The sequence below is a fragment of the Aspergillus brunneoviolaceus genome (genome assembly GCF_003184695.1).
Source record: "Aspergillus brunneoviolaceus CBS 621.78 unplaced genomic scaffold BO95scaffold_52, whole genome shotgun sequence".
Taxonomy (NCBI): domain Eukaryota; kingdom Fungi; phylum Ascomycota; class Eurotiomycetes; order Eurotiales; family Aspergillaceae; genus Aspergillus; species Aspergillus brunneoviolaceus.
This window is the reverse complement of record NW_020290782.1, coordinates 62,625-87,560: the sequence shown is the minus strand read 5'-3', so window position 1 is coordinate 87,560 and position 24,936 is coordinate 62,625. Positions and strand designations below refer to the sequence as shown.

General features: G+C 52.2%; 11 protein-coding genes across 11 annotated transcripts; 5 read left to right on the top strand and 6 right to left on the bottom strand.

Annotated features, from left to right (window-relative positions):
• Positions 1 to 184: 184 nt before the first annotated feature.
• On the bottom strand, positions 185 to 747 carry BO95DRAFT_444964 (uncharacterized protein). Its single transcript, XM_025587022.1, has one exon. The coding sequence runs from the start codon at positions 665 to 667 to the stop codon at positions 239 to 241; it is 429 nt and encodes a 142-aa protein (XP_025440105.1). The 5' UTR covers positions 668 to 747; the 3' UTR covers positions 185 to 238.
• A 634-nt stretch (positions 748 to 1,381) lies between these two features.
• On the bottom strand, positions 1,382 to 2,700 carry BO95DRAFT_444963 (fumarylacetoacetate hydrolase family protein). The gene is made up of 4 exons (XM_025587021.1): positions 2,490 to 2,700; positions 1,883 to 2,437; positions 1,706 to 1,802; positions 1,382 to 1,641 (listed from the first exon to the last, which is right to left on the bottom strand). Exons 1-4 carry the CDS (start codon positions 2,515 to 2,517, stop codon positions 1,434 to 1,436), a joined length of 888 nt encoding a protein of 295 aa, XP_025440104.1. The 5' UTR covers positions 2,518 to 2,700; the 3' UTR covers positions 1,382 to 1,433.
• A 188-nt stretch (positions 2,701 to 2,888) lies between these two features.
• Positions 2,889 to 3,626, top strand: BO95DRAFT_444960 (uncharacterized protein). Its single transcript, XM_025587020.1, has 3 exons — positions 2,889 to 3,117; positions 3,180 to 3,229; positions 3,315 to 3,626. The coding sequence occupies exons 1-3, from the start codon at positions 2,988 to 2,990 to the stop codon at positions 3,486 to 3,488; spliced, it is 354 nt and encodes a 117-aa protein (XP_025440103.1). The 5' UTR covers positions 2,889 to 2,987; the 3' UTR covers positions 3,489 to 3,626.
• Positions 3,627 to 4,106: 480 nt separating this feature from the next.
• BO95DRAFT_444958 (Ygr210 GTPase family protein) lies at positions 4,107 to 6,115 on the top strand. Its single transcript, XM_025587019.1, has 11 exons — positions 4,107 to 4,219; positions 4,289 to 4,346; positions 4,419 to 4,428; positions 4,499 to 4,767; positions 4,854 to 4,947; positions 5,005 to 5,036; positions 5,093 to 5,304; positions 5,362 to 5,567; positions 5,623 to 5,802; positions 5,853 to 5,973; positions 6,032 to 6,115. The coding sequence occupies exons 1-11, from the start codon at positions 4,184 to 4,186 to the stop codon at positions 6,056 to 6,058; spliced, it is 1,245 nt and encodes a 414-aa protein (XP_025440102.1). The 5' UTR covers positions 4,107 to 4,183; the 3' UTR covers positions 6,059 to 6,115.
• On the bottom strand, positions 6,073 to 6,827 carry BO95DRAFT_444956 (uncharacterized protein). Its single transcript, XM_025587018.1, has 2 exons — positions 6,311 to 6,827; positions 6,073 to 6,225 (listed from the first exon to the last, which is right to left on the bottom strand). Exons 1-2 carry the CDS (start codon positions 6,674 to 6,676, stop codon positions 6,214 to 6,216), a joined length of 378 nt encoding a protein of 125 aa, XP_025440101.1. The 5' UTR covers positions 6,677 to 6,827; the 3' UTR covers positions 6,073 to 6,213.
• Positions 6,828 to 7,044: 217 nt separating this feature from the next.
• BO95DRAFT_516222 (SET domain-containing protein) lies at positions 7,045 to 9,238 on the top strand. Its single transcript, XM_025591803.1, has 4 exons — positions 7,045 to 7,474; positions 7,607 to 8,196; positions 8,277 to 8,865; positions 8,924 to 9,238. The coding sequence occupies exons 1-4, from the start codon at positions 7,133 to 7,135 to the stop codon at positions 9,047 to 9,049; spliced, it is 1,647 nt and encodes a 548-aa protein (XP_025440100.1). The 5' UTR covers positions 7,045 to 7,132; the 3' UTR covers positions 9,050 to 9,238.
• An 801-nt stretch (positions 9,239 to 10,039) lies between these two features.
• Positions 10,040 to 10,702, bottom strand: BO95DRAFT_444954 (uncharacterized protein). Its single transcript, XM_025587017.1, has 3 exons — positions 10,392 to 10,702; positions 10,226 to 10,310; positions 10,040 to 10,155 (listed from the first exon to the last, which is right to left on the bottom strand). The coding sequence occupies exons 1-3, from the start codon at positions 10,642 to 10,644 to the stop codon at positions 10,044 to 10,046; spliced, it is 450 nt and encodes a 149-aa protein (XP_025440099.1). The 5' UTR covers positions 10,645 to 10,702; the 3' UTR covers positions 10,040 to 10,043.
• A 1,325-nt stretch (positions 10,703 to 12,027) lies between these two features.
• On the bottom strand, positions 12,028 to 13,683 carry BO95DRAFT_475070 (carboxylesterase/lipase family protein; the record flags this gene model as incomplete). Its single annotated transcript, XM_025589828.1, has 1 exon — positions 12,028 to 13,683. The coding sequence occupies one exon, from the start codon at positions 13,681 to 13,683 to the stop codon at positions 12,028 to 12,030; it is 1,656 nt and encodes a 551-aa protein (XP_025440098.1).
• A 2,124-nt stretch (positions 13,684 to 15,807) lies between these two features.
• BO95DRAFT_444953 (NAD(P)-binding protein) lies at positions 15,808 to 16,923 on the bottom strand. The gene is made up of 2 exons (XM_025587016.1): positions 16,486 to 16,923; positions 15,808 to 16,422 (listed from the first exon to the last, which is right to left on the bottom strand). The coding sequence occupies exons 1-2, from the start codon at positions 16,898 to 16,900 to the stop codon at positions 15,845 to 15,847; spliced, it is 993 nt and encodes a 330-aa protein (XP_025440097.1). The 5' UTR covers positions 16,901 to 16,923; the 3' UTR covers positions 15,808 to 15,844.
• A 3,614-nt stretch (positions 16,924 to 20,537) lies between these two features.
• Positions 20,538 to 21,611, top strand: BO95DRAFT_368085 (zinc-binding alcohol dehydrogenase family protein; the record flags this gene model as incomplete). Its single annotated transcript, XM_025582811.1, has 1 exon — positions 20,538 to 21,611. The coding sequence occupies one exon, from the start codon at positions 20,538 to 20,540 to the stop codon at positions 21,609 to 21,611; it is 1,074 nt and encodes a 357-aa protein (XP_025440096.1).
• Positions 21,612 to 22,768: 1,157 nt separating this feature from the next.
• On the top strand, positions 22,769 to 24,857 carry BO95DRAFT_433785 (uncharacterized protein; the record flags this gene model as incomplete). The annotated part of the gene is made up of 3 exons (XM_025585112.1): positions 22,769 to 23,035; positions 23,110 to 23,655; positions 23,760 to 24,857. 3 exons carry the CDS (start codon positions 22,769 to 22,771, stop codon positions 24,855 to 24,857), a joined length of 1,911 nt encoding a protein of 636 aa, XP_025440095.1.
• Between the last annotated feature and the right edge of the window lie 79 nt (positions 24,858 to 24,936).

Here is a 24,936-nt window from a genome sequence, read left to right as displayed (position 1 = left end):
TTAACCCGTCAAATCGCTACATCAGAGCGATTCCTCGAAGAACCCTGAAACTGATGTCTACCTTGTGAGCAGTCTAGTGACCCGATATTGCTAATAAAAAGCCCCTTTTCGCACCTGCAAGTACATCGGAAAAGCGGTAGCGTTCATCTCTGATTTGCTGAGGCTACGGGGCTCATCACCCCCGGAAATCATTACAAAACTTTCTGAGCGCCCGTGTCAAGATAGACCCCGATATCAGCTAAGTCCTCCGGGGCCGAACCGTAGCTTCAGGACGCCAATACCTACGGAGATTTAGCGGGACTATCTGTGGAGGACATGGACAAAAACCGGCCGACGGACGTTGGGGGTTTGCCATTGCACATAGTGCTGGGTGGTCGGGCGGAGCGGGTGAAGTGCGGGGACTGGGATTAGATGGGTGGTCGGGGGCTTGGGGAAGTCTTCGGGACGTGTGACGTGGAGGAGGCGCTTTGGACGGCGTATCGTTTGTGCTTCGAGTGTAAGGACGTCTAAGGAGATGGCTTCCTTTATGTAGGAGAGACTTGACAGGATAGTAATCATCGCCGTAGTAGCCGTGCAGGTAGAACCCCCCTAGCTCAGCCTGAGGGTTGGAATATTTAGAAGAGCTGGTAGCAACAATCTCATGCAGACTTGCTACCAATGAAGACATGAATATTTGTCTTGGTTACCACAGAGATATTCCCCCGGGAAATCTACCCATCTCACTAGATCGAACCAGGAATTGTTTGGTTGGGTTGTTTTGCTTGCTAACATGTGCACTGCAAGTCGTCGGTTTGTCCTTATCGCAAAGGCGGGAACCCGAGCCGGTCGGCCCTCGGGACTGATTAATTCCGGCGGAACTGATTTTACCCACCCTATCCGGTCGGATAACCCGGGCGCGCAGCGGTTCAGATTGCGATTGCACATAACCTTGTGATCGGAGTATCACGAAATGTGTGTGAACAGGTCGCTTATCGACACTGACGGTCCTCGGAGTCAATGGTAAAGAATAGCCAGGGTTCTAATGGATCAAGAACAGCTTTTGCCTCATATCAATCTCAACCACCGGAGCACTGGCATCTCTCCGGCGCACGGCAACTGCTGTGTTCTGCGATTGTGGGGAGCTGAATTAGTCATCGTGGGGATGTGGCCTCGAAGCTACGTACGCATCGGCATGCATCCAGTGGACGGAAATGCCGGCAATGCTTTGCCCATCATGAAGCATGGAACTGCGAGAAGGCATTACGCATGATGTACAGCGGGCGGCGAGTATGCTAACCGACTAAGCTTCGGTTTTGCACGTAACCTATCCGACCTACTCTGAGCTATTTGGGAAGGTTGAAATTAGAAGGAGATGCTACGTTACGAATCGCTCCATTAAGGCACACGCTTGACAAAATCTATTATCTATACTATCGTAAACTTGCTATGGCATTTCAGGCTTGATTCTCGATCTTGGTGATCAACGTGCCGACGTGAGGCTGCAGCTCAACTGCAAACTCATCGCCGTGCTTCAGGAACTCCTTGGGGTTCTTGGCAGCGCCCACGCCGGGGGGAGTACCGGTCAGGATGATAGTTCCAGCGGGGATGGTGGTGCCCTGCGATAGGAAGCTGACGAGCTGAGGAACGCTGAAGATCAGGTCACTATACACAAATGGTTAGCTTCTATATTGCGTGCCGACTCGTCAGGACCATCAGCCAAACATACGTGAGAGGGCAGTCCTGCAGGACCTTGCCGTTCTTGGATCCCTTGATGTGGAGCTTGCTGGCGTCGGGGACTTGGGCGGCGGAGACGAGGACGGGACCTATTTTCAATCCGAGTCAGAGATATGCTGCTATGATGAGGTCGAGGGTGTGCTTTCTGGTGCAGGGAGGTCATGCATACCGATAGGGCACGAGGTATCGAATCCCTTGGAGAAGCACCACTGGCTCTGGTTCATCTGGGAGGTCCGGCTGGAGACGTCGTTGGCAGCCGTGTATCCGAGCACGTAGTCCAGCGCCTCCTCCTCGCTCACATCCTTCGCGTCACGGCCGATGACGATGACCATCTCCGACTCGTAGTCACCGGTGTTGTCCTTCTGTGTGATCTTGGGCAGGACGGTAGGAGCGGGCCACGGGTCCGAGAGTGCCGTCGGGGGCTTCATGAACAGCGTAGGGACGGTGGGAATGTCCAGCTTCATCTCAGCGGCGTGGGAGACATAGTTCAAGCCAATGCACCGGATGGTGCCGACTTCGCTCTGTGCCAATGGGGAAAGAATGCGCTCGATGGTCTCGGTCGCGTCGGTCTTCTGGCCGGGGTTCAGGACCGAAGTGCCGGAGAAAGGTCGCACAGCGACTTCCTGGCCCTTGTAGACGGCCAAACCCACATCAATGGAGGCATCGACGGGCTCGCCGATAAGGATCTTGGATGGATTTGACTTAGGAACGAAGCGCACAAGACCTGGTGGGGGGTTAGCAGCTGAAGGATTTTCTTGTTCGGACCGTTCACATACGCGAGAAGGTGGATGCGATTTTAGACATGGTGAATGAAGGATGAGTGCAAGGTATGTGAGTGTATGATGCGAACGTGGGAGATGTGTAGAACAGTGGATTCCACGCTTTTAAGAGGAATGCGGCATATAACTACCCCGACATCGCAGCTGCCACCCCTCTTTTCTGGTGCGGGGAGGGGTAAAAATAAGAGGTGGGGCAAATGGCGAATCGAGGCCGGGTGGGAAGTTCGGAGGTGGTTGAACCGTTTGGTGACTTGAACTCTCTTCTCTCTCGGACGAAACCCGGCGATGGCTGACTGCTACTCCGTACACTTTACACTAAACAGCCCACTTCAACACTTCCCCACGCCGCGGTTGTGGGGATGTCGCCAGCGGGGATCTCGGTCGGAGAAAGCGGCGAACTCGCAATGCGCTCTGCGCTGATTTAAAAGGCTACCAGGTACGCCGTCGCAACGTTGTAGGAATCCAAATCAAAGCACATTCTAAAAATCAGTCATCATGTCTCCCAAGGGCCCCTTCCGTCTCGTCACCGTCAACACTGCTCCCGAGAGAGCCAAGCGCCTGATCGGCCGCCTTATCGAGGCTCTCAAGGACCGCTACACTATCATCCACGTTGACAACTGCGAGAGTGAGTGAACTGATTGTCTGAATGTCTTTGTCATGTACTTGACTGACCACGAGCTCGAACAGAGATCGAGGAGGTCGAACCCAAGGTCAAGGAGCACATGCCTGACGTTCTGGTAAGTTGAATTCCTCCACCGCGAGCACCTGTTCGCTGGCGGGTGACTTTCTACCTCTGGTATGTGTCCTGACTTTGATCTACAGTTCAGCGCTTCCATGTGGACTGCCGAGCAGGCTCAGGAGATCCACTCCATTGCTCGTTCGATCAACCCCACCATCAAGCTCCACGCCATCCCCGAAGGCCTCCAGGTCGAGCGCGGCCCCGATGCCATCGTCGAATACCTTGTCGAGAAGGTCCCTCCGTTGTTGGATGCTTAATTGGACACGATTCCTGAGGTGTGAGGGTGCCAGGGGCAACTCACAGATTATGTGGTGGAATTGATGATACTCTACGTCCTGTATATAGTTTACTTCCCAACAATGTCTGCGAAATCGCGACTACGCAATCCATGCATCATGATTGTACTTGACTGCTGAGGCTTGTGGCTAGCGGCTGTAAAGCGGTACCTGTCACTTTATAGATGTTCCCGTGTAAAAGGATTGCTCATCTCACCAATTGGGCACGCTATGCATATGAACCGCAATAGGTATTTTAAGAATACTAACAAGACACTGCAGGATGATTACCATGCAGGTGAGTATGGACAGTCTCGTGCTCTGTCTCGTGCTCTGTCTCGTGCTCTGATACATGTCCTGCAAGCTTTTCTTGTCTAATAAGAGCCAGCAGCCTCCAGACTTGCCAGCTCTCCCACTAAATCGTGATTCCAGCCCTTCGAAACCGAGACCGGGGGTGGTGATGTGTGCAGTGACCGCCGCGGTATCTCAAAACGGTCATGCAGGCCGCAGACCGCCAGACCGCCTTCCTCGTACAGCCGGCAGAAATTGAATGTTTCCCCGCTCCTGCAGAAATGCTTTTTCGAACGAAACCCATCATAACCTAGACGCAAAAGAACTATTTTCTTATTTCCGAGTCGTCGTGCACTTCATCTACACCTGGGATACTATATATAAAGATGCCAAGAGATCCATTGATCGGCTTGGTGGGAAAGGTCTTTTTTATCTTCTCCATGCCACCCACCGTCTGATCCACTGCTGATTCCAATGAGGGGAACCTGTAGCCGTCGAGCGGAAAGTCAACCACCCTCAACAGTTTGACCGATGCTTCCTCCAAAGTTGGTATGTTCTGCTGCTACTACAGCTAGTCTCTTCGGCGCTTATCGTGTACTTACTATCATAACCACTGCGTAGGAAACTTTCCGTGCGTTTTGACACCCACCCACCCAGCGATTTGCCAACCGTCCACCGAACAGCGCTGATTCCTGTCGCAGATTCACCACCATCGATCCCCAGCGCGCTATCGGTTATCTTCAAATCGAATGCGCCTGCCAAAGACTGAACGTTTCCGACAAATGCCGACCGAACTACGGGGGTTGCGTGGAGGGCCGCCGCTCGGTGCCGATCGAGCTCTTGGATGTAGCTGGTCTGGTTCCGGGCGCGCACCAGGGCCGCGGCTTGGGGAATAAATTCTTGGACGACCTGCGCCATGCCGATGCGCTGATTCACGTGGTGGATGTGAGCGGGACGACGGATGCAGAAGGTACAACCACATATCTGGGGGCTTAAGCCGATTGGGCCTCGAGGGGTAACTTGGTGGACTGAAAAGGGCTAACCGGATGTCTGCAGGCAAGGCCACACGAGGCTACGACCCCTCACAAGATATCGAGTGGCTTCACTCTGAGATTGTGCGATGGGTGCTTGGCAACTTGATGCAGAAATGGTACGGTCGCGTTTTGGAATCACAGACTAGATGGAGAAGCTGATTTTGTGATTCCAGGGGATCGATCAAGAGGAGACATGTGGCTACAAGTGAGTTGACGGCGTGGTGGATGGATTTGTGGCAGGCTCTCTGACGCTCCAGCTAGAATCAACGGCCGTGGATACATTGCAGGCTCAGTTCTCCGGTTACGGAAGTACATCCTCCATCGTTGGACGGTGCCTGGATAAGTTGGCGCTCAAGGAGCCATTGGAGGCCTGGTCGGATGAGACAGTGGAGAAGGTGGTCACGACGTTCATCGACGAGAAGTTCCCTACCGTGTTTGCCTTGAATAAGATCGACCATCCCGATGCGGACAAGGTGTGTGCTTCCGCGCTCTGGATGTATGTGCCCTTGGACTAATATGCGGGACGCTAGAATATCAGCAAGATCGCCAAGATGCAAGATCCGAAGTCGATCGTGCTGTGCTCCGCCATCTCGGAAGTTTTCCTGCGCCGACTTGCAAAGCAGGGCTATATCAAATACATTGAAGGAAGCGAGTTCGTAGATATGCGAGAGGACCTGATTGATATGGGTGATCCGGATGGAGGTGGCCTCAAGGAGATGGACGAGAAGCTGAAAACGTACGACACACAGAACCTGACTTATCCATAGAAAAGCTAACCCTGAGACTCCCAGGCGTGTCGAAAACTTGAAAGATATGGTTCTGTATCGATTCGGGTCCACCGGTGTTGTCCAGTGTCTTTCGCGTGCCGCGGAACTCCTGGGGCTTGTACCCGTGTTCCCTGTCCGCAATATCCATACCTTCTCATCCGGAGCTGGGACGGCAGTCTTCCGAGACTGTGTCCTCGTGGGCAAGTGAGTAGTCACTGGATCAAGCTAACAGGGAATGTGCTGACAATGAGTAGAAACAGCACAGTCGGCGACGTTGCCCGCAAGGTCATGGGAGATGTGCCCATCTCATACATCGAAGGAATCGGTGGCACTCGTGTCTCCGAGGACGAGATTGTGGAAGTTGGGAAACACGACGTAAGTGGATTCTGTGGTTGTTTACCAATCATGCACAGACTAATCTTGCCTTTCTTAGATTCTTTCTTTTAAACCTGGCCGATAGATTCCCCCCGAATACAATCTATGTACAGTTAACATGATAATGAAACTATAAACCGAGATGATGCTACAATCACGAAGAGAACACGAGCGTTTCAACTGCAAAAACAAGTAGTGTCAACGACTGGCGTGAAGCCAGCAATCCTCGTCCGTCGATATTTAGTGACCTCGCTGAGAGATAGGTGAGTTAGCCGAATCCGCCCCAACACACCGGGATCATATCACATCAACAAGAAAATAAGGGTGTGCAAAATACCTGTCCTCTCTCATCATTCATCCCGATGACCGGCTCCGGCGCCTTGGGATGTTCCTTCTTGGCCTTGCGCTCGTGCTTCAGCCCCCCGCGCTCCGTGGCGCCCCCCTGCTTAGAGCTGTCCGGCACCCCGTAGCTCGACTCTCGGTCCTCCTGCCCGGCCGCCGAGGCATCGGTCGAGACATCGGTCGTGTCGCGCTTCTTGGTCCGGTTGACGGCGTGGTCTTCGGCCTTGGTGCCCACCCATGAGCTGTTCAGACGGGCTTGCGCCGTGGTGGCTGGGGCGGCAATCCTAAGGGCTTGTTGCTGCTGCCTCGCGAGCAGACCGGGGAGTCTCGAAGCGATGCGTGTCGTGGTGAACAGGGACATTCTTGCGGTTTCGTAGGTATGCTCTTGGGGTTGTAGATCTCTGGCTCGTAGTATTTACCTCGACTCGACACTAGAAGTGAAGGTAGCAAAGTTGGAAATATAACTGATTGTAATTGTATGGAAGAGATCCGAATTATAGGAGAGAATGACATCAACGACAATGCTACCTCCTAGCTGGGGTTATATACTCCATGGTCAATCCAGTGACTTTTACCCCGGTAATGGGTCATGACCGTCCTTGGCGCTGCATGACGTCTCCATGCCGTAATGAGTTTGACCCTAGGGCTTAGGGTTACTGGGGTGCTTATCGATAAGAGACGGGAGTACGGGGAGGCAGGGCGGAATGTCAGCGGCAAATCAAAACATCCCTCTTCCCCCACCCCACCCTCTTATACACTGCATGCTGGGTAATGCTATGCAAACAGCTTCTAGCACCGAGTTGTTTGAATAGCCAAGATGAAGCGCGCTCACTTACCGATCGAGACGCTGCCGGCATGGGTGAAGCTCAATGGAATCGGGGTCGAGAGCGTTGTCTTCGGTACTCTGGGTGCGGATCACCACGAGAATGATACCTCGGGCAGCAGCAGCAGCAGCAGCAGCAGCAACAGCAACAAAGGCACAGGGATCATCGCCACAGAAGACCGCGCCGGGGGCGAGTCCGCCCTTGGCGCCGTGGATACGGGGGTTCTGTTGAAGGTGCCCCCGGATTTGATCCTGTCGTTGGAGACGGTGCATGGGTATGCCAAGTCGGATGGCCGGCTGAGGGCGGTGCTGGAGGCTGTTGGGGAGTTTGCTCGGGTATGTTTCTCCCCTTGTTCTTTATTCTTATCCTGAGTCCGTGGGTTTTCTGGTTCTAGAAATTCTGGACTCGAGGGGACGGGGGGTGGGCTCGGTGGTTTATATGAGAGACATGCTAACCAAGGAAGCCAGACTCCGCGCGGCGCGATCTTGATCTTCTTGCTCATGCAGATCACCCACTCCAGTCCGGATTGCACGGGCCAAAGCCAAGCGGTGGGGGTGGCGGGCCCCTGGACGGAGTATATGAAGTACATGCCGCGGGAGATTCCGCTGCCCACGTTCTACTCGGAGGCGGAGTTGGAGCTGCTGCGCGGGACCTCGTTGCGGCTGGCGGTGCATGCGAAGCTGGCGGCGTTGGAGAAGGAGTTTGCGCGGCTGCGGGAGGCGACGCGGGGGATTGACTGGTGCAGGGAGGTTTGGTGGGGTGGCGAGGATGCTGATCCTGACGGTGATGATCTTGAAGGTGATGGTGATGATGACGTTGCTGGAGAAGAGGCGGCGCGGTTGACACTCGAGGACTGGAAATACGTCGACGCGCTGTATCGGTCCCGGATGGTCGATCTCCCGACCAGCGGGCATGCGATGGTGCCCTGCATTGACATGGCGAATCATAGCTCTGAAGAGACGGTCAAGGCGCTGTACGATGAGGATGCGGAGGGGAATGTGGTGCTGCAGTTGCGGTACGGGAAGAGAGTGCGTGCCGGGGAAGAGGTGACTATCTCGTGAGTTTTCATCATGTCGCATAGTATGAGGGCTTGGGCTGGTTGAGTGAAGGTATGGGGCTTACTCTGGACATGAAAAGGTACGGCGACGAGAAACCCGCGTCGGAGATGATCTTCTCTTACGGCTTTCTGGATCGAGAGACCGCCGATGCGAAGCAGGTATTCCTGGATCTGGATATTCCGGACGATGATCCGCTGAAGGTCGTTAAGAAGGCGTTCTGTAAGGAGCCACCGGGTGTGCGGGTGTATACTTCGGCTACAGATTCCGAGTCAGCCCCCACCACGGCCTGGGAAAGCTCGATCATCTGGTGGGCGTGTGTGAATGAGGAGGATGGGTTGGATTTCACGGTCCTCCAGACCAATGATGGGGGGCGTGAGCTGAAGGCTCTGTGGAAGGGGGCTGAGTTGCGGGATTCGGCTCATCTCAGCGAGCTGCTCCGTGCGGACCCGCATTGGGATATCATTCAGCTTCGCGCGGTGGTACTTATTCTTGAGAGGCTGGAGACGCAGGCTTGGGTGCTCAGGGAGACGGGGCTGATGGTGTCTGAAATCGATGAGAATGAGGACATGCGGGCGATGTTCAGGCCGGATGTTTATGATATGATTAAGCGGTTACGGGCGTTGGAGATGAACCTGTTGGGTCGGGGGATTGAGGGTTTGGCCATGCGGGTATGTTGTCTCTGGGCATGTTTGTCTTGCGATTGCGTTGCTAACTGGAGTGTTGCAGAGAGACGAGCTCATGGCCAGTCCGGCGGTCAGTCAGTATCTGGGGCAGCAGCAGCCGGAGACGGCAGGGGCGGAGGATGTCTCCAGCCAGCAGCAGTCTGAAGACGTTGAAGACGATTTTTCTTGATGCGTATCCTGAGGGACTCCGTTGGAAAGACGACTGTCAAAAAGACGACTGGACTAGGTATAGAAGTCTAGTTCACTCAAGACAAGCCATAAGCGTACGGCGTGGCAGTATCGATTCGATCAGTAGCGGTATAGTATCAAGGTAGTTATAGGCCTTCAAGTGACGTAACATAGTTTCTAGGTGAACTGCTAAATATCTGAGCCGGCTACCTGAATAATCAAGCTACCACTACATTAATAAAACTAAGTATATTTGAATATCAAAATATTTCTTCAGACTACGGGAAGTAAATTGGGGCTTCAGTAGAATACATGAAATCACAAGTCACTACGTCGTATACTGTGGCGACAAGGGCGAGGAGGCGACTGCGTCTTTCTTACGGAGCAAGCGGTGATTTCCTTCCTTCTACCTCCCTTCTCCTGTTCTCTCTTTCATTATCGACCTTATGTTCTTCAATCAATCAATCACTTGATCAATTCATCTTTATTCATCCGTTCATAGGCTGTTACCGAGAGCCCATATCTGTCCAGTGGTAGAGAGATTCTTTTCTCCTCATTACATAACATATCAAAAAACAGCCAAAGATACTAATTTGCGAAGTCTTAAGCTACATGGACGTTTGTAATCTAGCTGATATATATATCTTTGTATTTCTACTCCAGAACAGATACACTAGCTAGGAATACCCCTGGGTGATCCGGTAAGAGCCAACTGACTGTAAGGGGGCAGCACAAATCTCATTAACATCTATGATGCACTGCACAAGGTGTGCAAGAGATTTTTTCCGAGGAAATATTTGTATGAAGTGTTCCTTCATTTCATCATGAAAGCCTTTACTTATTGCCTGATCAACTTCCTACTTAACATCGAACAAGCACCTCACCACAATGAAAGCGACACTTATCATTCTGTAACCCCCCCCCGGCGGTCCACAAAGACATATTTTTTGTTCCAGCAAGCCTCACCCCCCAAGCGAAAGGTCCTTGCCCCCCCCTCACTCCGCCGCACAATTAAAGCTCTTGGCCCGATCATTCCACCCCAAGTACGCCAAATTCTCATAGCCGGGGAAATGAATCTGCAGTTCCTGGCCATGACAGCCCGATTCCCTGGTGCATACAACGATTCAATAGCCATCCCCAAGTCTGTTCCCAGTAAGCCAGTAGGAGGGCAACTCACGAATAAAGCGTACACCAACTGCCCCGATCCGATCCCGCGGCCGAAACGCCGCGATCTCCCGGCGGGAATTGATCGGTGATGGTTGCTGTTTTGGGGGTTTCAGTCATAAGTGATCAAGATGGGCTTGGTGGGGTTTGAAGAGGTAGGTGAGAGAAATCAGACGTACTGCACTGCCCAAAGGGAGAGGTGTAGTGGACGCAGTAGCCCCGGAAGAGCGCGTTCTCGCAGAGGTAGAGGCCGGAGTTGGCGTTGGTGTTGAAGAAGACGTGCTCGGAGGTGGTGACGCGGGTGGTGGTGGTGGTGGTGGGGATGGGGGCTTCGAGGATGGTTTGGTCGGCTTGCTGCTCGTGGCAGGGGAGGCTGGTGGCGGAATAGGCGAGGACAGACAGAACGATGGCGGTGGTGGTTGGAAGATGCATTTTGGTCGTGGGTGAAATAGGGAGTATGAAGGGGAATGACTTGTTGTGCTGTTTGTTGGGGTGTTTTGCTGGGGGATAAAGGAGCAGGGTCAACACGACCTTATATACCTGTGCTCAGTTGTGGTGTGATGAACTGGATATGGCGTTGTCTTTGCTTCACTTCAAGTAAGCTGTTGGATGCTCAAAGACGAAGGCTGCCCTCGAACATGCTTGCTTCGTGTTGGACTGTGTGCATCTCGAACGTGATTGGATTGTGCATCTGTGAGTCGAGGTGAAGAATACTGCGAGATGAAGTAGTGCTTCGTATTTGAGGAGCCTCATTCCTGAGACTGCCCAATCGTTAGGGCTAATCCTATCCCGTCTGTCCGGATGAGCTACGTGTGGGATACTACTAGGTACTATGTAGTACTCTAATCGAGCCAAGAAACTCGAGGCCACGGACTGGCCGATGCCAAGAGACTAGGAAGCTGTCAAGGCAATCTCAATTCGCTAGGATGATGTGTCTAGCAAAGCCAAGATCGGAGGATGTGCGCCAAGACTCGGACAGGAAGAGGACTGGATTGGCACAATCCAGGCTAATGCACTCCCTGCATCTTCTCGAGGAATGCTTAACGGCAGGACGCGAAGAGAACAAGTTTGGACAAATCAGCGATGGGCACGTTGTGAGCGGTGCAGATACCCCATGTTGGAGGTTGACAGGAGAAGGTCGAGCAGAGGATCTAGAACGTTCATATTTTCCAGCTGAAAGGGATGCATATATTGATACGAGCTTCGGCGTCCTGACAACGAGGGAAGTGGCTAGTTTGTAGTGGAATGGGTGCTGTTCTTCCTTGGCAGGGTAGCTTTTCACTATGAAGTACTCTTGGTAGCCTATAGCCCCTTAGTCTAATATTGAGATATGTTGGTTGATTTCAATTAAAGGTATAATGATACACAAACTCCCCTTTTCATTTGTATATTTTGGACCCTGGGCCTTGTGTTTAGCAACCCCAGAAATTAGTCATGCAACAAAATAATGGTGCTTTTGCCTTGCCCTATATGCGGTCAACTGCCCAGTCAAGTAGTCCTTTAGAACCCGGCCGCTTGCATGGCCGAATCTCTTGACAAATACGTTATCATCAGCAAGAAAACACTATGAATATACCGTGTATTACGTGAGAACAAGGACCAAAGTGCATTACAGGCAAACAGTGATTGATACATACAGTACACTGATTCTCGGTTCCAGACCTAGTAACAAGAACATGGAACGGATCCTCAGCCTAACAAGCCATGCTTTAGCACCCCGAAAGGCCTAGTCTAACCAAAACCACCCCGTCTGGACACTCCCCCCCGTCCCCTCCCCGGGCGCGCCAATCTTCCTCCTAAAGCGCAGCACCTCCTCTAGTAAGGAGTCTGTTCATGAAACCACTTCATCATAAACTTGACCTGCGGCTTCTCCGCGATCGCCACATCGCCAAACGCATCGCCCAACTCCATCACGACCTGCGTCCCGTTCTTACTGTTCGGCCGCCACACCGGCAACGTGCTGTTCCCCGTGTACGACCCACCCTCGTTCGGGTCCAGGGTCTTCGCAAAGTTGGCCCAATACGCCGACATGCGCTCCTGGATCTCCCAATCCGCGTCCGCGAACGGGTAGGTGTCCACGTTCGCGTACAGCGCGTTCAACGCGTACATGATCTCCGACTGATGGAAGGCGCCCTGGTCCTGACCGGGCGGGGCATGCGTCCAGTAGTAGGTGTAGAAGTCGGAGGAGGCGGCCTTGTACCAGTCCGTCGCGTAGGCCCAGGAGCCGATGAGCGAGGCATCGCGGGCGGCGGCGTTCCAGGAGCGGTCGCCCGTCGCGGCGGTGCCGTTGTCCGGGTACAGGCGGATGTACTCGTCGTACAGGTCGCCGTACTTGGCCTTGGTGTAGGCTTCGTACTGCTTGACGGTGTAGGAGGTCGTGGTCGAGGCGCCGGACTCGTCCTTCGTGTTGCCGGTGATCACGGGGACGTCGTTGGCGGGCCCGTTGATCAGGGTTTCGAGGTAGGTCGAGGGCAGGACGTAGCCGTCGAGGACGGGCTTGAAAATGAGCGGGTATCCCGCCGAGAGGGCGGTGATGGGGTCGATCCAGGTGCTGTTAACGCGGTCCTGGGAGCCCACCAGTAGGTCCTCCATGCTCAGGGTGCGGAGTTCGGCGATGCTGCTGGCGTTGTGGAAGGTCGTGTAGTTGACGCCGTGGAACAGGGCGGTGGACATGTTCACGTAGGAGGTGGCCAGGCCCGCCAGGAGCGGGTCGTAGGGGTACCGGATGCCGGACTCGGAGATGCCGCCGTGGAAGTAGCCGGTGAACAGCGGGCTGTTGACGGCGTGGTAGACCTGCGACGAGCCGAAGGACTGGCCCGCGACGACGACGCGGTCCGGGTCGCCGCCGAACTGGGCGATGTTGTTGCGCACCCACTTCAGCACCTCCAGCTGGTCGAGAACGCCGTAGTTCCCGGAGGTGTTGTGGCCGGTAAGCTGCAGCCCTTCCTCGTTGAGTTCCGGGTGCGCCAGGTAGCCGAAGGCGTCGTCGCGTCGGTTGAAGGTGATCAGGATCACGTCCTTGAGCGCCATGCCGCCGCCGTACCACCACGCGTCGTCTGAGGTCTCGTCGCTGCCTTGGTTCCACACCATGACAGGGAGTTTGTCGCTGGCGCTCCCTGCGTTGGTCCATAGGTTCAGGCTGAGGCAGTCCTCGCTGATGTCCGTGGCGTACTGGCTGGGACAGGCCGGGCCGAACGCCGTCGCCTGCAGCGTCTCATTCCACGGCGTGCGCGGCTGCGGAGCCTTCCAGCGGTTCTCGTAGCCCGTGTCCGCAGCGAAGGGAACACCCAGAAAGGCGGTCACGTTGGACTCCGAGACGCCGAAGTACTTCTCCAGGGTCGACTGGTTGAAGTATTGGAAGCCCTGCACGGGACCGTAGCTGGTTTGGATGACTTCATCCCACAGTTGGGCGTGGACAAAGGAGGCGCCTAGGGCCAGGGAGGCCAGGCCCTTGGTGGCGAAAGAAGGCATGCCTTAGTTTGTTGGACTTCTAAGGCAGGAGAGGAATGAGGCGGAGGGTGGTTAGAAGAAAGTTGAATGGTGGCAAAGGGAGGAATGCGCGGCTTTATAACCTGCATCCCTGCCAGCCACGGCTAAGACGGACGACCGTTAGATCTCCGTGACTACCGAGGGTGGTCTGACAGACTGGAACAAGCACACGTGGGGACGTGATTGAGAATAGTGCTTCATGCGTAGTCTGCATGACGATCCTTGCCGCAAGTTGTTGGGCGCGCACTTCTGGAAACCATGGTGCCTTGCGAGACGCATCAGATATGCCTCAGCGGGGCGCACGGCAGATTGACGGGATGTCGTCATGGTCCCATTGCATTGGAATATAGCCCCGGGGTGTTATATGTTGGATTCTTCACGGAATACTCCTCCGAGTCGAAGGATGCGAGACATCAGCAGGAGCACCTGCAGATTTGTCAGACAGGCAAGTCTCGACAGTCTGAAAGACCAGAAAGACTCACTGATCAGGCATAAGACATAAGAAATCAAGGGCACTCATTAGTGAGGAGTGACTCATTTCAAGCACTCTCGACTGCCCGCTTCTACTATTCTCATTCCGGGCAGGCGACGCGTGAATGTGATGCAAGCGACCAGAAGATAAGGTCGGAGGATTCAGAGACTGGGCGGGATCGGCCGTCCCGCTTTACTGTCTGCAGGAACCAACTCCGCACTGCCGGAGATACGGCTCGGCGACTACTCCTAGGAAAGGTAGCCCCGCACGAAATATCCCTCTTGGGCGCGGGAATGCCCACAGAACCCGAGCTTGGCTCGCAAACTACCCCCATTTTGGGATAAAGTCTTGGCCATCTAATTTAGACGGTCTGCAAGACCGATTGTATCTACAAGAACGATTATTCACACCACGATACTGATGAAAAGACAATTGAGAACACGGTAAAAAAGCTGAGAAAGATGGCCAAGTCGACAATTCAACTAAACAAGATGTGTTTATAAGCAACCACTTCTGGAATTGGCTCAGACACGGGCCGCAAATCCTCTTCGACCGGTTCATCCTCTTATTGTTGTTCTTCGCCATTAACTTAGTCCTTGGTCCTACTGGAGAAGGCCCAAGCATCACGGTCCCAAAAGGCGCCTTGCAAAGGTTGCATTGCGACTGGGGTTTCCGAAACAGGCTCCCGTAGAGGTCGCAGTGGCGGTTGGTCTTCCCACGACCAAGAATTGGCTTGAGGCTTGAACCTGGCTCTAGCGGCGGTTCTGGCTCCAGGTCGGGGAGAATCTCTGGTACTGGCACAAGTTCAGACTCAAACACCAGTTTCAGCTCTGTTGCTTTGCCCGACTTACCAAGTTCGCACACCGGATCTGGCATGGGATTAGGATCGCATACGCCTTCCAGTTGTACCAATCTTTCATCGAGATTATGGCGATGAGGAAACGGTCGAATCTTGACTTCATGGAGGGCTGGACTGACCTCCTCCCTCTCCCTCACAAAAAGGGCCAACGTCTTATCGAAGATGAAGCGATCAGCACTCTCTAAGGCTGGTTCAGATTGATCTCGTTTATATATAATTCATTCAAAGTATGACAGATTTCAGGTAATTCTGCTATCTCTACCCGCCTGTATAGTAGATTGATTCTAACCTGTGTTGATTAAAGAAAAGGTGTGGTAAGATAGAATAAGTATTTTTAACAGGATTCAAAGCCGAAGCCTCCAGGATCCAGTGAGGGCCCTAATTCTTGATGTTTCCTGCTGACGATTTTCTATTACGACACACTCTGCGCGAACGAGTAGGTCTCTGTCTGTGCTCGTTGATAATTCCCAGCATGGGATATCGGGAGTTCGATATCTTATGTTAGACTATATAAGGTCTGCTCTCTGCGTCATTGGCTGATATTGTTGCTCATGTCCAATGAAAAGGGCCTATATGAGATTGGATGGCCTGCAGCCATAAAAGGGCTGTCTTATCTTTCACTCCAACTTTCCTAGCCTCAAGTGATGCCAACTAATTGGCCATAAAATGTGGTATCAGCATTAAAAGACCTGTTGGCAATTCCGCACGCGAAATCTACGACAGCAGAACTCTCGACTTGCTTGTTTCAAATAGACTATCATCTAGTGTTCTAAGATCATGAAGTTAAGATCTAGCTACAAGCATTCCATGGCTCAACCTGACAGAAAGCCCAGTTGCTGGTCCATCACGCTCCGCACCATCTGCTCCCAAGGTCGCCATTGCATTTGCAGTTCGACTTCGGCTTTGGTGGTATCAGTTGGCATAGAGGCACCCTCGGCACCCTCGGTAAGCTTCACACCAACATTGGGGTAGAGCTTGTGCGCAATCCGAGCCACCTCTTTCCATGTTGTTGGCGGGCCCGAGAGCAGATACTTCGCACCATTCTTGATCCTCGAGTCTAACGCCCTGATATGGGCCTCGGCAACATCCTGGATGTGCACACCCGTGATCCCTCCAAGTGGGACGCCTCCCATCACACTACCCCAAATAATTCCATTGGACCCGGCTTCGATCTCTTTGCCGGAGGCTTGCACGAGATTGTGCCCATAGACAAATGACGGATGGAGAGTGACCAGTGCGTAATGCGGGTTTTCTGTTCTCCAGAAGTCCCATGTCGCATTGTTCGCAAGCAGTTTGGACGCTCGGTACAAGGTCATCGGGGTTGCCGCAGGGTTGTTGGGGTCAACAAAATCTGCTGTGGGATCCACAGCTAGATCCCAGTCGTTGTCCTCTGTGGTGGCTGATGTTTAGCATGGCAGGGGCAGCAGTTCCCAACTATGTGTAGCAAACATACCTCTAATGACACCGCCGTCAGGAAGTCCAGCAAGAGGAATCAGGGCAGCGATAGATGAAGTGACCGCAACCTTCTTGATGCTGGGGACCTTAGCTGCCTCTTTGAGCACAGCCAGTGTTCCGTTCATCGCGGGGGAGAAAATCGCTTCCTTGTCTGTGCCGTTGGCGAGAGGCGATGCTAGGTGGAGCACATAGTCCACTCCATCAAGCTTCCCTCTAAACGCAGCCTCCTCGGTGAGGTCTGGGATGATGACGAATTCCACCTGTTCGCGGTACTCTGACAACAATGATTGAAGTTTCTCGGACTTTTGGCGAACGCCAAGTCGAAGTTGGTATCCGGACTTGAGAGCTTGAACAGCCGTGGCACTGCCAATGAAACCAGTAGCACCGGTCATGAAAATCAACGGAGCAGGCATGATGGAATGGGACTTTGATACTGATGAATTTGGATAATGATTCATCCTGAACCGGTAACTGAGCGACATTTATAGTATGAGAGTGAAGTGATTATTAATGACTGTCGCCGGATACGGGTACGAAACTATCCGATATGAGGGTGCCATGACTGCGCTAACCGGCTCATATCGTACCTGATGGTCCATCACCAGTATTGAAGTCATGAGCAAAGAGATAAAGACCTCAAACAATACTCATCACTCATCATCCGCTCCATCGACGTGGTCACTTAATCCCTGAGCTCTGGAACCTGGAACCGTCCAGAAGATATTTTACTGTATCACACTTGTTGAAAGGGGTCATCGATACAGGGTGGACCCACAGGAAAAGGCTTTTGCATTGATAACCGGCAGCGTCCGTTTCGATGATCGGGGAACTTGTCATTTATTTCTATTTTAACTTTAATCATCCTTTTATTATTTTTAAGATCTTTTAATTTACTAAAATATGTATAAGAGTGTCCATCAAAGAACATTGTTTTAACAATAAATCAATAATAAACTGCACACGAAGTAAAAACTTCAAGTCCTACTTAAAGTGGAGCCTCGGCACAGTCCTGTTTCAATACGGGTCTATACACACGTCTATGATTGTCAATCCTCTTCATCTCATTACCTCCATCATGTCTACTCAAAAGGCTGTCATTGTTACCGAAACTAAGATTGCAGGCTTGTCCATTTCCCGTGTCATTCTCGAGCTCCTCGGTGATTATGTCCTTGTAAACGCTGTCAGTGTGGGTTTGAACCCCAGTGACTGGCTGTACTTCGACTTTCTCTTACTGTCTGGTGTCATGCTAGGGGGTGATTACTCTGGGCGTTTTTGAGGTTATTGGTAATGATTTTAAGCTATGTTGGAAGAAAGAAGGGAGACGGGATCCGCGGTTCCGCTCATGGTGGTAATGCTGTTTATTCTGAGGATGGCTCTTTTGCCGAGTATATTGTCTGCAATCTCGAACTTCTGACTACCTTAGCTTCCAGGAAGCTGCTACTTTGATCTAGAGAAGTACATTCTGCGCCAACATCCCTAGAGTATCAGCGCCAAGCGACCTTGATCTTTAGTGGGTCGATAGCCAGCGTCGCCAAAGGCTACTTGGGGCCTAGGGCGACTGTCTGGATCCCAATTCAGGGCAAGGTTAGGCTCGTATTCGTACCTGTGCCCACGTTTGGCATGCACGGAGATCGGCGGTGCGGCGGAAGCTGGAAGCCGAGTCCATAGGTGTGGGTGGTGGGTAACTTACCTAGGTACAAGCCACAATCCTCCTTATTTGATCTTGTCCTGCTCCGTTGATTGGTGCTGCTTGTCCTCTCTTTTAACTTTTTCTGTATTCCGAGCCTTAATGCCAATATCCATTTTGCATAAATTCTTTTCTTTTCTTTTTTGCGTTCTAGCAGTCGCCCTTGCTTTCTCAAAACACATTTGTGAGCATTTAGGTTTGGGCAAAGAGACGGTGGCAGTGATTAGTGAACATGCCGAGCCGAAGGTTAGACCTTCGGGGCAAGGAACTTGGAACCTACAACCGTTTGTCCGATTTTAGAAGAAATCAATCAATTGGTCGATTGGGAAACGCCTGTCGGATTCCAACACAGTCAGTAGGAACGCAATGGTCATCCGAACAAGCCAGGCAAGCCAGCGAGCCACATGCAAACACAATATATGTTTTATGCATACCAATTTTTGAAAAGTCTCATATCTCTAACATTTCCCTCTCAATCAGTAATATACTAAGCGAAGTTTGTGAAACCTCTTGATAGAATGATATTGTCTATAGTCCTTAACACATACAAAAGGAAATCTGTTATTTGCACAAGTAAGCCTGGATATGACACAGCCGGTAATATATTATGGTATATTCTGCATGTTCCGATTCTTGAGAGTTGCAGGCTAGTTCTTTCTGGATAGGACCCTTCTTCTATTGATTATGTAGCTTATATACGACGTTAGAATTGATATAATCATCAACAATCAATCCGTTATGGACCAGCAAGTGTATGTAGACTGACCTGCCTCTCTTTATTCGGGGTGGTTTTCACCAAAGCCTGCCGTTATCAGCGGAGTCCGTGACCTCGGAGATCACCTCGTTACTCTCAGCCCGATGCTATCTCCTGCCGGAACCACGTCCTTACCCAGTACTCAAGACTTGTCCATGGGCTCGCAAATTCCTTCAACTGGGCAGGCACAAACCAAATACCCCTCTAAAAAGCAAAGACACCACGGCCACAAAGACGCCAGCGAAGGATCGCGGAGCGTCTCGAGGAATAGGTGGCGGCAAGGTAAGTTCTGAAGAAGTCCGTAGGGTGTCCAATCGACACTTTAAGAATGCTGCGAGCAATTTTAGTCGCACCACTTGTGTGCTATCCTCGTCGCTTGCAGTGTCGCATGGCACAACTTGCATAATGTTTCACAACAGCAAGCTCCACTCGACTGCCTTAAGAACCGCATAACCCTTATGGAGACCTCAGTTGAGACACTAAGCTCTGCTAGGCTGTTATTCGGTGAGCAGCTGGTCTAAAGGTGGAATACTAGGTCACACTCTGCTCTAACAGCGAGTTTACGTGAGACTATGAAGGCTGTGTATACTATAGCAGCCGGAATAAGCCTTGATGACGACGGGACCCGTCTATCGATTTCGATCAAGTCCAAAGGCCCCTTGGGTTTATTCTAGTATAAAGAGCTGTGAGCGTCTGGCATTTTACTTGAAAGCGAAATTATTTCTTCAACTAAGCCAACAGCCGCTGCACGGATGGGATGAAGAGCTTCGTTTCAGGCTGAGGGGATGCCCTGCGCTGTCCGAAAGTAAGCTTCGAATTCATGTATATTAGTGATAACAAGTGGCCGATATACGCTGAGATGTCTATCTATACTGAGGCCCCCGGTTTGGTTCATATTTAACTTGGTTACTCAAAGCATATCAAACAAAAGCTCTATGAGCTGGTATTCAATAATTTTCATGTAATCTTTGTAGTTTTTGTAATTGTTGTAACTTTTGTAATCTGTTTTTATTTTACAGAACCAAACTATATGCAGAAATCTACTAAATGATGAAAAGTGGGGTTGAAGAAGGGTCCAATGGAAGGTTGAATGCTGGCAATCGGGGATATCACTAATCAATATTGCAAATACTTCGCCTGCTATGGGTACCGCTGTGGCTCGTCGGCCCAAAGCAGCGGTTTGTCAAACAATCATTGGAACCGCGCGATCGATTTGTCAGCCTTTGCCAAAACTAATGATGTCCAGTGAAATGAATTGGAGGTTTTCATTCTTTTTTTTCTTTTTCCAAGTCGGCGATTCAAGCGGGATTCATATCATAGCAATGTGGTGGTTTGTAAGCGCTGCAGCTTCACAATAGTTCGCTGCTGTTCCAGGGATTCTGCGAATTCTAACGAGCCATGGGCTAATCGCCTGGTGATTATACCCTGCGTCCGTCGACCTGAGGCTCGTTTGACCTTCCAAATAGTCAACCTTTCAAATACCTACCTTCACGTTGGTCTCCGTCAGTTCTTTAGTTTGATTGAGTATTGCGCACGAGTGGTCCAATCTGCTCAGTGTTTCCTGTCTTCGTCCTGAGATCACAACATTGCCAAAAGGTCACCCGCCCTAATGAAAGCGATCATCACACATCGACTCTTGCCTAAGCGTCTCCTGAGTCTCGCTATTCGGAGTCCTCTTGGGCAGGGTGCACAGGTCAAGGACGTCCCAATCCCAAGCATCCCCGATAATGAGGTCTTGGTCAAGGTACGCGCTGTCGCGCTGAACCCCATCGACTTCAAAGACATTGATTTCATTTCCCCACGCAACTCCGCCATTGGCTGCGACTATGCGGGCGAGGTGGCTCGGGTCGGCAAGAATTCAGGACAACGTTGGAAGGTTGGAGACAGAATCGCTGGCTTTGTCCACGGGGGCTTGTATCCCGAGGTTGGCTCATTCGCCGAATACCTGAAAGTCGATGGAGACTTGGCCTGGAAGGTGCCTGACGGAACGACCCTGAGCGAAGCCACCACCTACGGAGTGCCTGCCGCCACCGCGATGCTGGGTCTTTCGTATCTAGGCATTGACCGGGTGGATATCGAGAACGGACGCAGCGTTCGACAAGGTGACCAACCGACCATTCTCATCTATTCAGGCGGCTCGAACGTCGGTCTCTTCGCCATTCAATTGGCCAAGAGAGCAGGATACACTGTTGTGGTCACGGCCTCGCCACGTTCCTTCGACCTCGCAAAGCGCTATGGTGCCGATGCAGTCTACGACTATCGGACATCTGCCTCCATTGGCGAGATCAAGAAATCCTATCCGAACATCACAAAAGCTCTGGACTGCTTTTCCGAAGGCACTTCCGCCGCCTTCTGTGCTGATGTGTTTCGAGAGGAGGGTGGCAAAGTGATCACACTTCTTGATCAAGGAAAGCCGCGGAAGGCAAATGTGACCTATGATTTCCTCATGGTTTATACTGCCTTCGGTCGCAAGTTCCAGTTGTTGGCGCCCCTTGGTCCCGTGTTCCCAGTGAGGCCGGCGGACCGCGAAGTCATCGCCAAATTCTATGATAACTTATCCAGCCTGAAACTGCAGTCTCCACCTATTACGACGATTAAGGGCGGATTCGACGAGATAATTGAAGGTCTAGATACACTTCGCAAGGGGGAAGGTCGAGGTACAAAGCTCGTTGTTGAGTTTTAGTAATTAATATAACCCTATTCTCAGTCGCTAACGATCTTGTTGAGCCTGTTCTCTTTCTATGATCCCACTGTCGTCTTTCTTCTCTCGTTGTATTGTATTCAGGCTCGCGGAATATTTGTCAGAGTCTTGCGAAACGTATTTTCTTTGAACATTGAATTTCAAGCACAGTTCTTTTTTTATTACATGGCATAACCTCTTGCTGACTTTCTCCCTTCATTCCATCCACTACGGTGGGCTCTCCGCGCTCCAAGCTGAAAAAGCCCAACCACTACTAAGTAGGTAACCTAGTAGCCACTCGATACTAGGTACTAGGTACCAGTAGTAGCCCTCAGTAAGTTGCATCTTATTCCGCCTTCCACAGCCAGTGATGTTACTCAACATCAAAGCTTAGCTTCACTCCAATTACTACTAGTAGCATTCAACCTCCACCCTATGATTCCAATCATTTTCACTTTCTTTTTATCATGTCTGCTATCTCATCATGCTCTCTCCATTCCTCAATACAACATATCCAAGTACATCACCCCACCGCTAACTGGTGGCTAGTTTGTAGTAGCAATACTACCTATTTTGACAGAGGCTCAGGCTCGGAGACCTGGCTGGCTACCTAACCTACCTAGTAGTTCAGGCAGCCACTTGTGGAGATAGCGGTAGGAATCTCTCACCCCGGTCACATCTGGACGGCTATGCATATCTGCTGGTGGATTGTCTACGTCGAGTCTCCTTCTAGACCCCAGGACTTGCTTCAATTCTCCTTGGCTCCTCCCTGCGTTGGCTGGAAAAGTACTGTAAGGCAGGCCAATCCGCACGCCACTTCCTTCCCGTCGGTAGAAATTTCCTAGACCCGCCTCGCTTATCCCTTCTCCCCTACGACCGCATCAAATCAGCACGGTCATAACAGTCGCTCATGCAGTAGTCGATGTAACTATCCAGAGATTAAGAGGTCTAATTGGATAGTTGTTATGAGAACGGACGCGCGTCATGAGATCTCCATCAGCCGTAGCTGCGAAGGGAGAGCGACACGGGCGATGCACCGGATATAACCCGCAATTCATGGCCAGCAGAGCGTACGATTCTGTCACCGTGTGCCTGAACTTTGTCTTTAACGCTCTGAAACCTGTTGCTCCCTGCCGTCAGTCGCAACGAGAACGAGCACGATGACAATCGCGCACTCAGAGCAGGATGAGTACAACTTGCAGGAGGCATGGGACCGGGTCTGCACCTCGTTCATGCAGACCACCCACGCCGACCTCAAGACCGCCCCCACCAAATACACCATCGAGGAGGTTCTGGACCAGATCCGCGCCAAGCAAGATGAGGTAAACGAAAAGAATGCCAAATACCAAGAGCTCAAGACCGTAATGAACAAGACGTTGACCTTTGTTGGACTGTTGGGTGGGATTGCCGCACAAGGCGCGAGTATGGTAAAGGGCCCCCAGGCTACGAGACTACCACCCTTACGCCGGCAGACAGAACAGCTGAGCTTGTGATGACGCAGGTCTTCGCCCCCAGCAGCCTTTGCTTCAACGCGGTCGCATACCTGATCAACACCGGTGCCAGATACAAGCGGGTTTTTAGCAGTTTGGCGGAACTCTTCCGGAAGGTTTCGGATATGTTGGACCGCCTCCAGATCTATATGCGTGTGCCGCCCGATGCGGTGGACATTGCCCTGCGGAGGATCATCAACGACCAACTGCTTTGCTTTGTGGATATCTGTGCACTGTCGATCAAGGTGCTGAAGAGGCACAAGGTTCTGATCACTATCAAGGTTTTCGCCTTTGGTGAGGATGAGGGCGTAAGCGGGCAGCTGGCTCGGTTGGAAAGCCTGGTCGAGCGAGAATCCCAGATGCGGGCAACTCTGGGGATTGAATCGCAGAAGATCAGCGAGAGGGGCATCCTTGAGACTAAGGAGGGAACCAAGAAGATCAATGTCACCGTGACTGAAATCTTGGATTTAGAAAAGAAACGAGATACAGATCAGCACACGAAGAAGGAATTGGAGGATCTGGATAGGACCCTCGACAGGCCGAGCGAAAGCTGGCGGGTGAATCAGTCCAGGTTCCGGCGACTCCTGGATGAGAGGATCGCTGGAAGTGGCGAGTGGCTCGCAGCAGATCCCTTCTCAGCCGTCTGCTACAGTTCCTACAGTCTTCAAGGGACACTCCAAAAGACTTCCCGGAACTCAACCAGCTCACCAGGGCATATTGCTTACTCTGCGACGAGAAGGACTTCCACGACATCCTCTTCACTTTGGCCCGGACGAACATCGAAACCTTTGATATGGCCTGCAATCACTATCGCATGTCAATCGCCCATGCGACAGATCAGTGTGTCAAGGCCAAAGAGGCGGGTGACGACGAGTGGGCGGAGGTCCAGCAGGGCCGCCAGGGAACTCTCATGTACTACCATGCGCTGCTGCGCTACGAACACGCCAACCAGGATGTTGCAAGTAGGATGAATGCCATCGAGGAGTGGGAACGTCTCTGGCAAATGGAACATACGGACCCTCTGGAACACGTCTACTATGCGGTGAGACGGAGGCTCCCCCTCGCCTACTTTCACGAAGCGCAGCAGCAGCAGCAATCTGAACGCACGGAAGCCCTCTGGCTGACCAAACTGGAGCAACTCGCGGAGCTGAGCACCGCGGAGTACCTCACCTGGGCCGACAAACAGTATCCCGCGCGGCTGCTCGCCCGTTACCATGCCCTGCGGGGTGACTTGGGGAAAGCCCAAGCCGTGCTACGCGCCCACGTCAAGATCGGCCTTGACATCCTCTCGGACACGGACCCGCTGAACGATCCGGACGGATATTTCCGTCTCGCGTTCCACTTCATGCTCGTGGACTTGGACGACGAGGCCCTGGCGGCGTGGTCGATGATTGTCCCCAAGCTCCTCGGCGGAGCAACAGGAGATAAGGATGTTCAGAATGGGAAGCTCGAGGGCCCTCTCCAGGCCCAGTGTGATGGGAAATGCGGGACCACCTGGTCGTACGCAAATGACTTCTACGTCTGCAAAGAATGTCAGAATGTCCAATTTGACCGAGCTTGCTTGGAGCGGTTGCGCCAGGGGACACTGGAGCTGTGTGATGTCTGTGCGCCGGACCACGAGATGCTGTACGTCCCCGCATATGATCCGGCCCGACGGGAGAGGGTCGGTGAAGGCAATATTCAGGTGGGATCCGAGCCTGCCATGTCGGTTGACGAGTGGGTCGCGCGGACCAGGCAGTACTGGGGAATTAAATCCTGAGGGTTTGGGGTTTGCTGATCGGCTGTATACGCCGGGGAGGAGTATTGCGTCCATCCTGCACATCCCTAGGTTGGCTGTG

What these genes read in the sequence shown, in the direction of transcription:
- BO95DRAFT_444956 (XM_025587018.1), bottom strand. Translation starts at nt 6,676, where the DNA reads ATGTCCCTGTTCACCACGACACGCATCGCTTCGAGACTCCCCGGTCTG.
- BO95DRAFT_444960 (XM_025587020.1), top strand. Translation starts at nt 2,988, where the DNA reads ATGTCTCCCAAGGGCCCCTTCCGTCTCGTCACCGTCAACACTGCTCCC. An exon ending in CCACGTTGACAACTGCGAGA is followed by an intron (nt 3,118 to 3,179) that starts GTGAGTGAACTG and finishes GAGCTCGAACAG; the next exon opens with AGATCGAGGAGGTCGAACCC. An exon ending in AGCACATGCCTGACGTTCTG is followed by an intron (nt 3,230 to 3,314) that starts GTAAGTTGAATT and finishes TTTGATCTACAG; the next exon opens with TTCAGCGCTTCCATGTGGAC.
- BO95DRAFT_444953 (XM_025587016.1), bottom strand. Translation starts at nt 16,900, where the DNA reads ATGCCTGCTCCGTTGATTTTCATGACCGGTGCTACTGGTTTCATTGGC. An exon ending in TGACGGCGGTGTCATTAGAG is followed by an intron (nt 16,423 to 16,485) that starts GTATGTTTGCTA and finishes CAGCCACCACAG; the next exon opens with AGGACAACGACTGGGATCTA.
- BO95DRAFT_444954 (XM_025587017.1), bottom strand. Translation starts at nt 10,644, where the DNA reads ATGCATCTTCCAACCACCACCGCCATCGTTCTGTCTGTCCTCGCCTAT. An exon ending in CTCTCCCTTTGGGCAGTGCA is followed by an intron (nt 10,311 to 10,391) that starts GTACGTCTGATT and finishes CCCCCAAAACAG; the next exon opens with CAACCATCACCGATCAATTC. An exon ending in AGTTGGTGTACGCTTTATTC is followed by an intron (nt 10,156 to 10,225) that starts GTGAGTTGCCCT and finishes TGTATGCACCAG; the next exon opens with GGAATCGGGCTGTCATGGCC.
- BO95DRAFT_444963 (XM_025587021.1), bottom strand. Translation starts at nt 2,517, where the DNA reads ATGTCTAAAATCGCATCCACCTTCTCGC. An exon ending in CGATACCTCGTGCCCTATCG is followed by an intron (nt 1,803 to 1,882) that starts GTATGCATGACC and finishes GATTGAAAATAG; the next exon opens with GTCCCGTCCTCGTCTCCGCC. An exon ending in CTGCAGGACTGCCCTCTCAC is followed by an intron (nt 1,642 to 1,705) that starts GTATGTTTGGCT and finishes ATTTGTGTATAG; the next exon opens with TGACCTGATCTTCAGCGTTC.
- BO95DRAFT_444964 (XM_025587022.1), bottom strand. Translation starts at nt 667, where the DNA reads ATGTCTTCATTGGTAGCAAGTCTGCATGAGATTGTTGCTACCAGCTCT.
- BO95DRAFT_444958 (XM_025587019.1), top strand. Translation starts at nt 4,184, where the DNA reads ATGCCAAGAGATCCATTGATCGGCTTGGTGGGAAAG. An exon ending in GGCAACTTGATGCAGAAATG is followed by an intron (nt 4,948 to 5,004) that starts GTACGGTCGCGT and finishes TTGTGATTCCAG; the next exon opens with GGGATCGATCAAGAGGAGAC. An exon ending in GAGGAGACATGTGGCTACAA is followed by an intron (nt 5,037 to 5,092) that starts GTGAGTTGACGG and finishes CGCTCCAGCTAG; the next exon opens with AATCAACGGCCGTGGATACA.
- BO95DRAFT_516222 (XM_025591803.1), top strand. Translation starts at nt 7,133, where the DNA reads ATGAAGCGCGCTCACTTACCGATCGAGACGCTGCCGGCATGGGTGAAG. An exon ending in GGGGAAGAGGTGACTATCTC is followed by an intron (nt 8,197 to 8,276) that starts GTGAGTTTTCAT and finishes GGACATGAAAAG; the next exon opens with GTACGGCGACGAGAAACCCG. An exon ending in TTGAGGGTTTGGCCATGCGG is followed by an intron (nt 8,866 to 8,923) that starts GTATGTTGTCTC and finishes GGAGTGTTGCAG; the next exon opens with AGAGACGAGCTCATGGCCAG.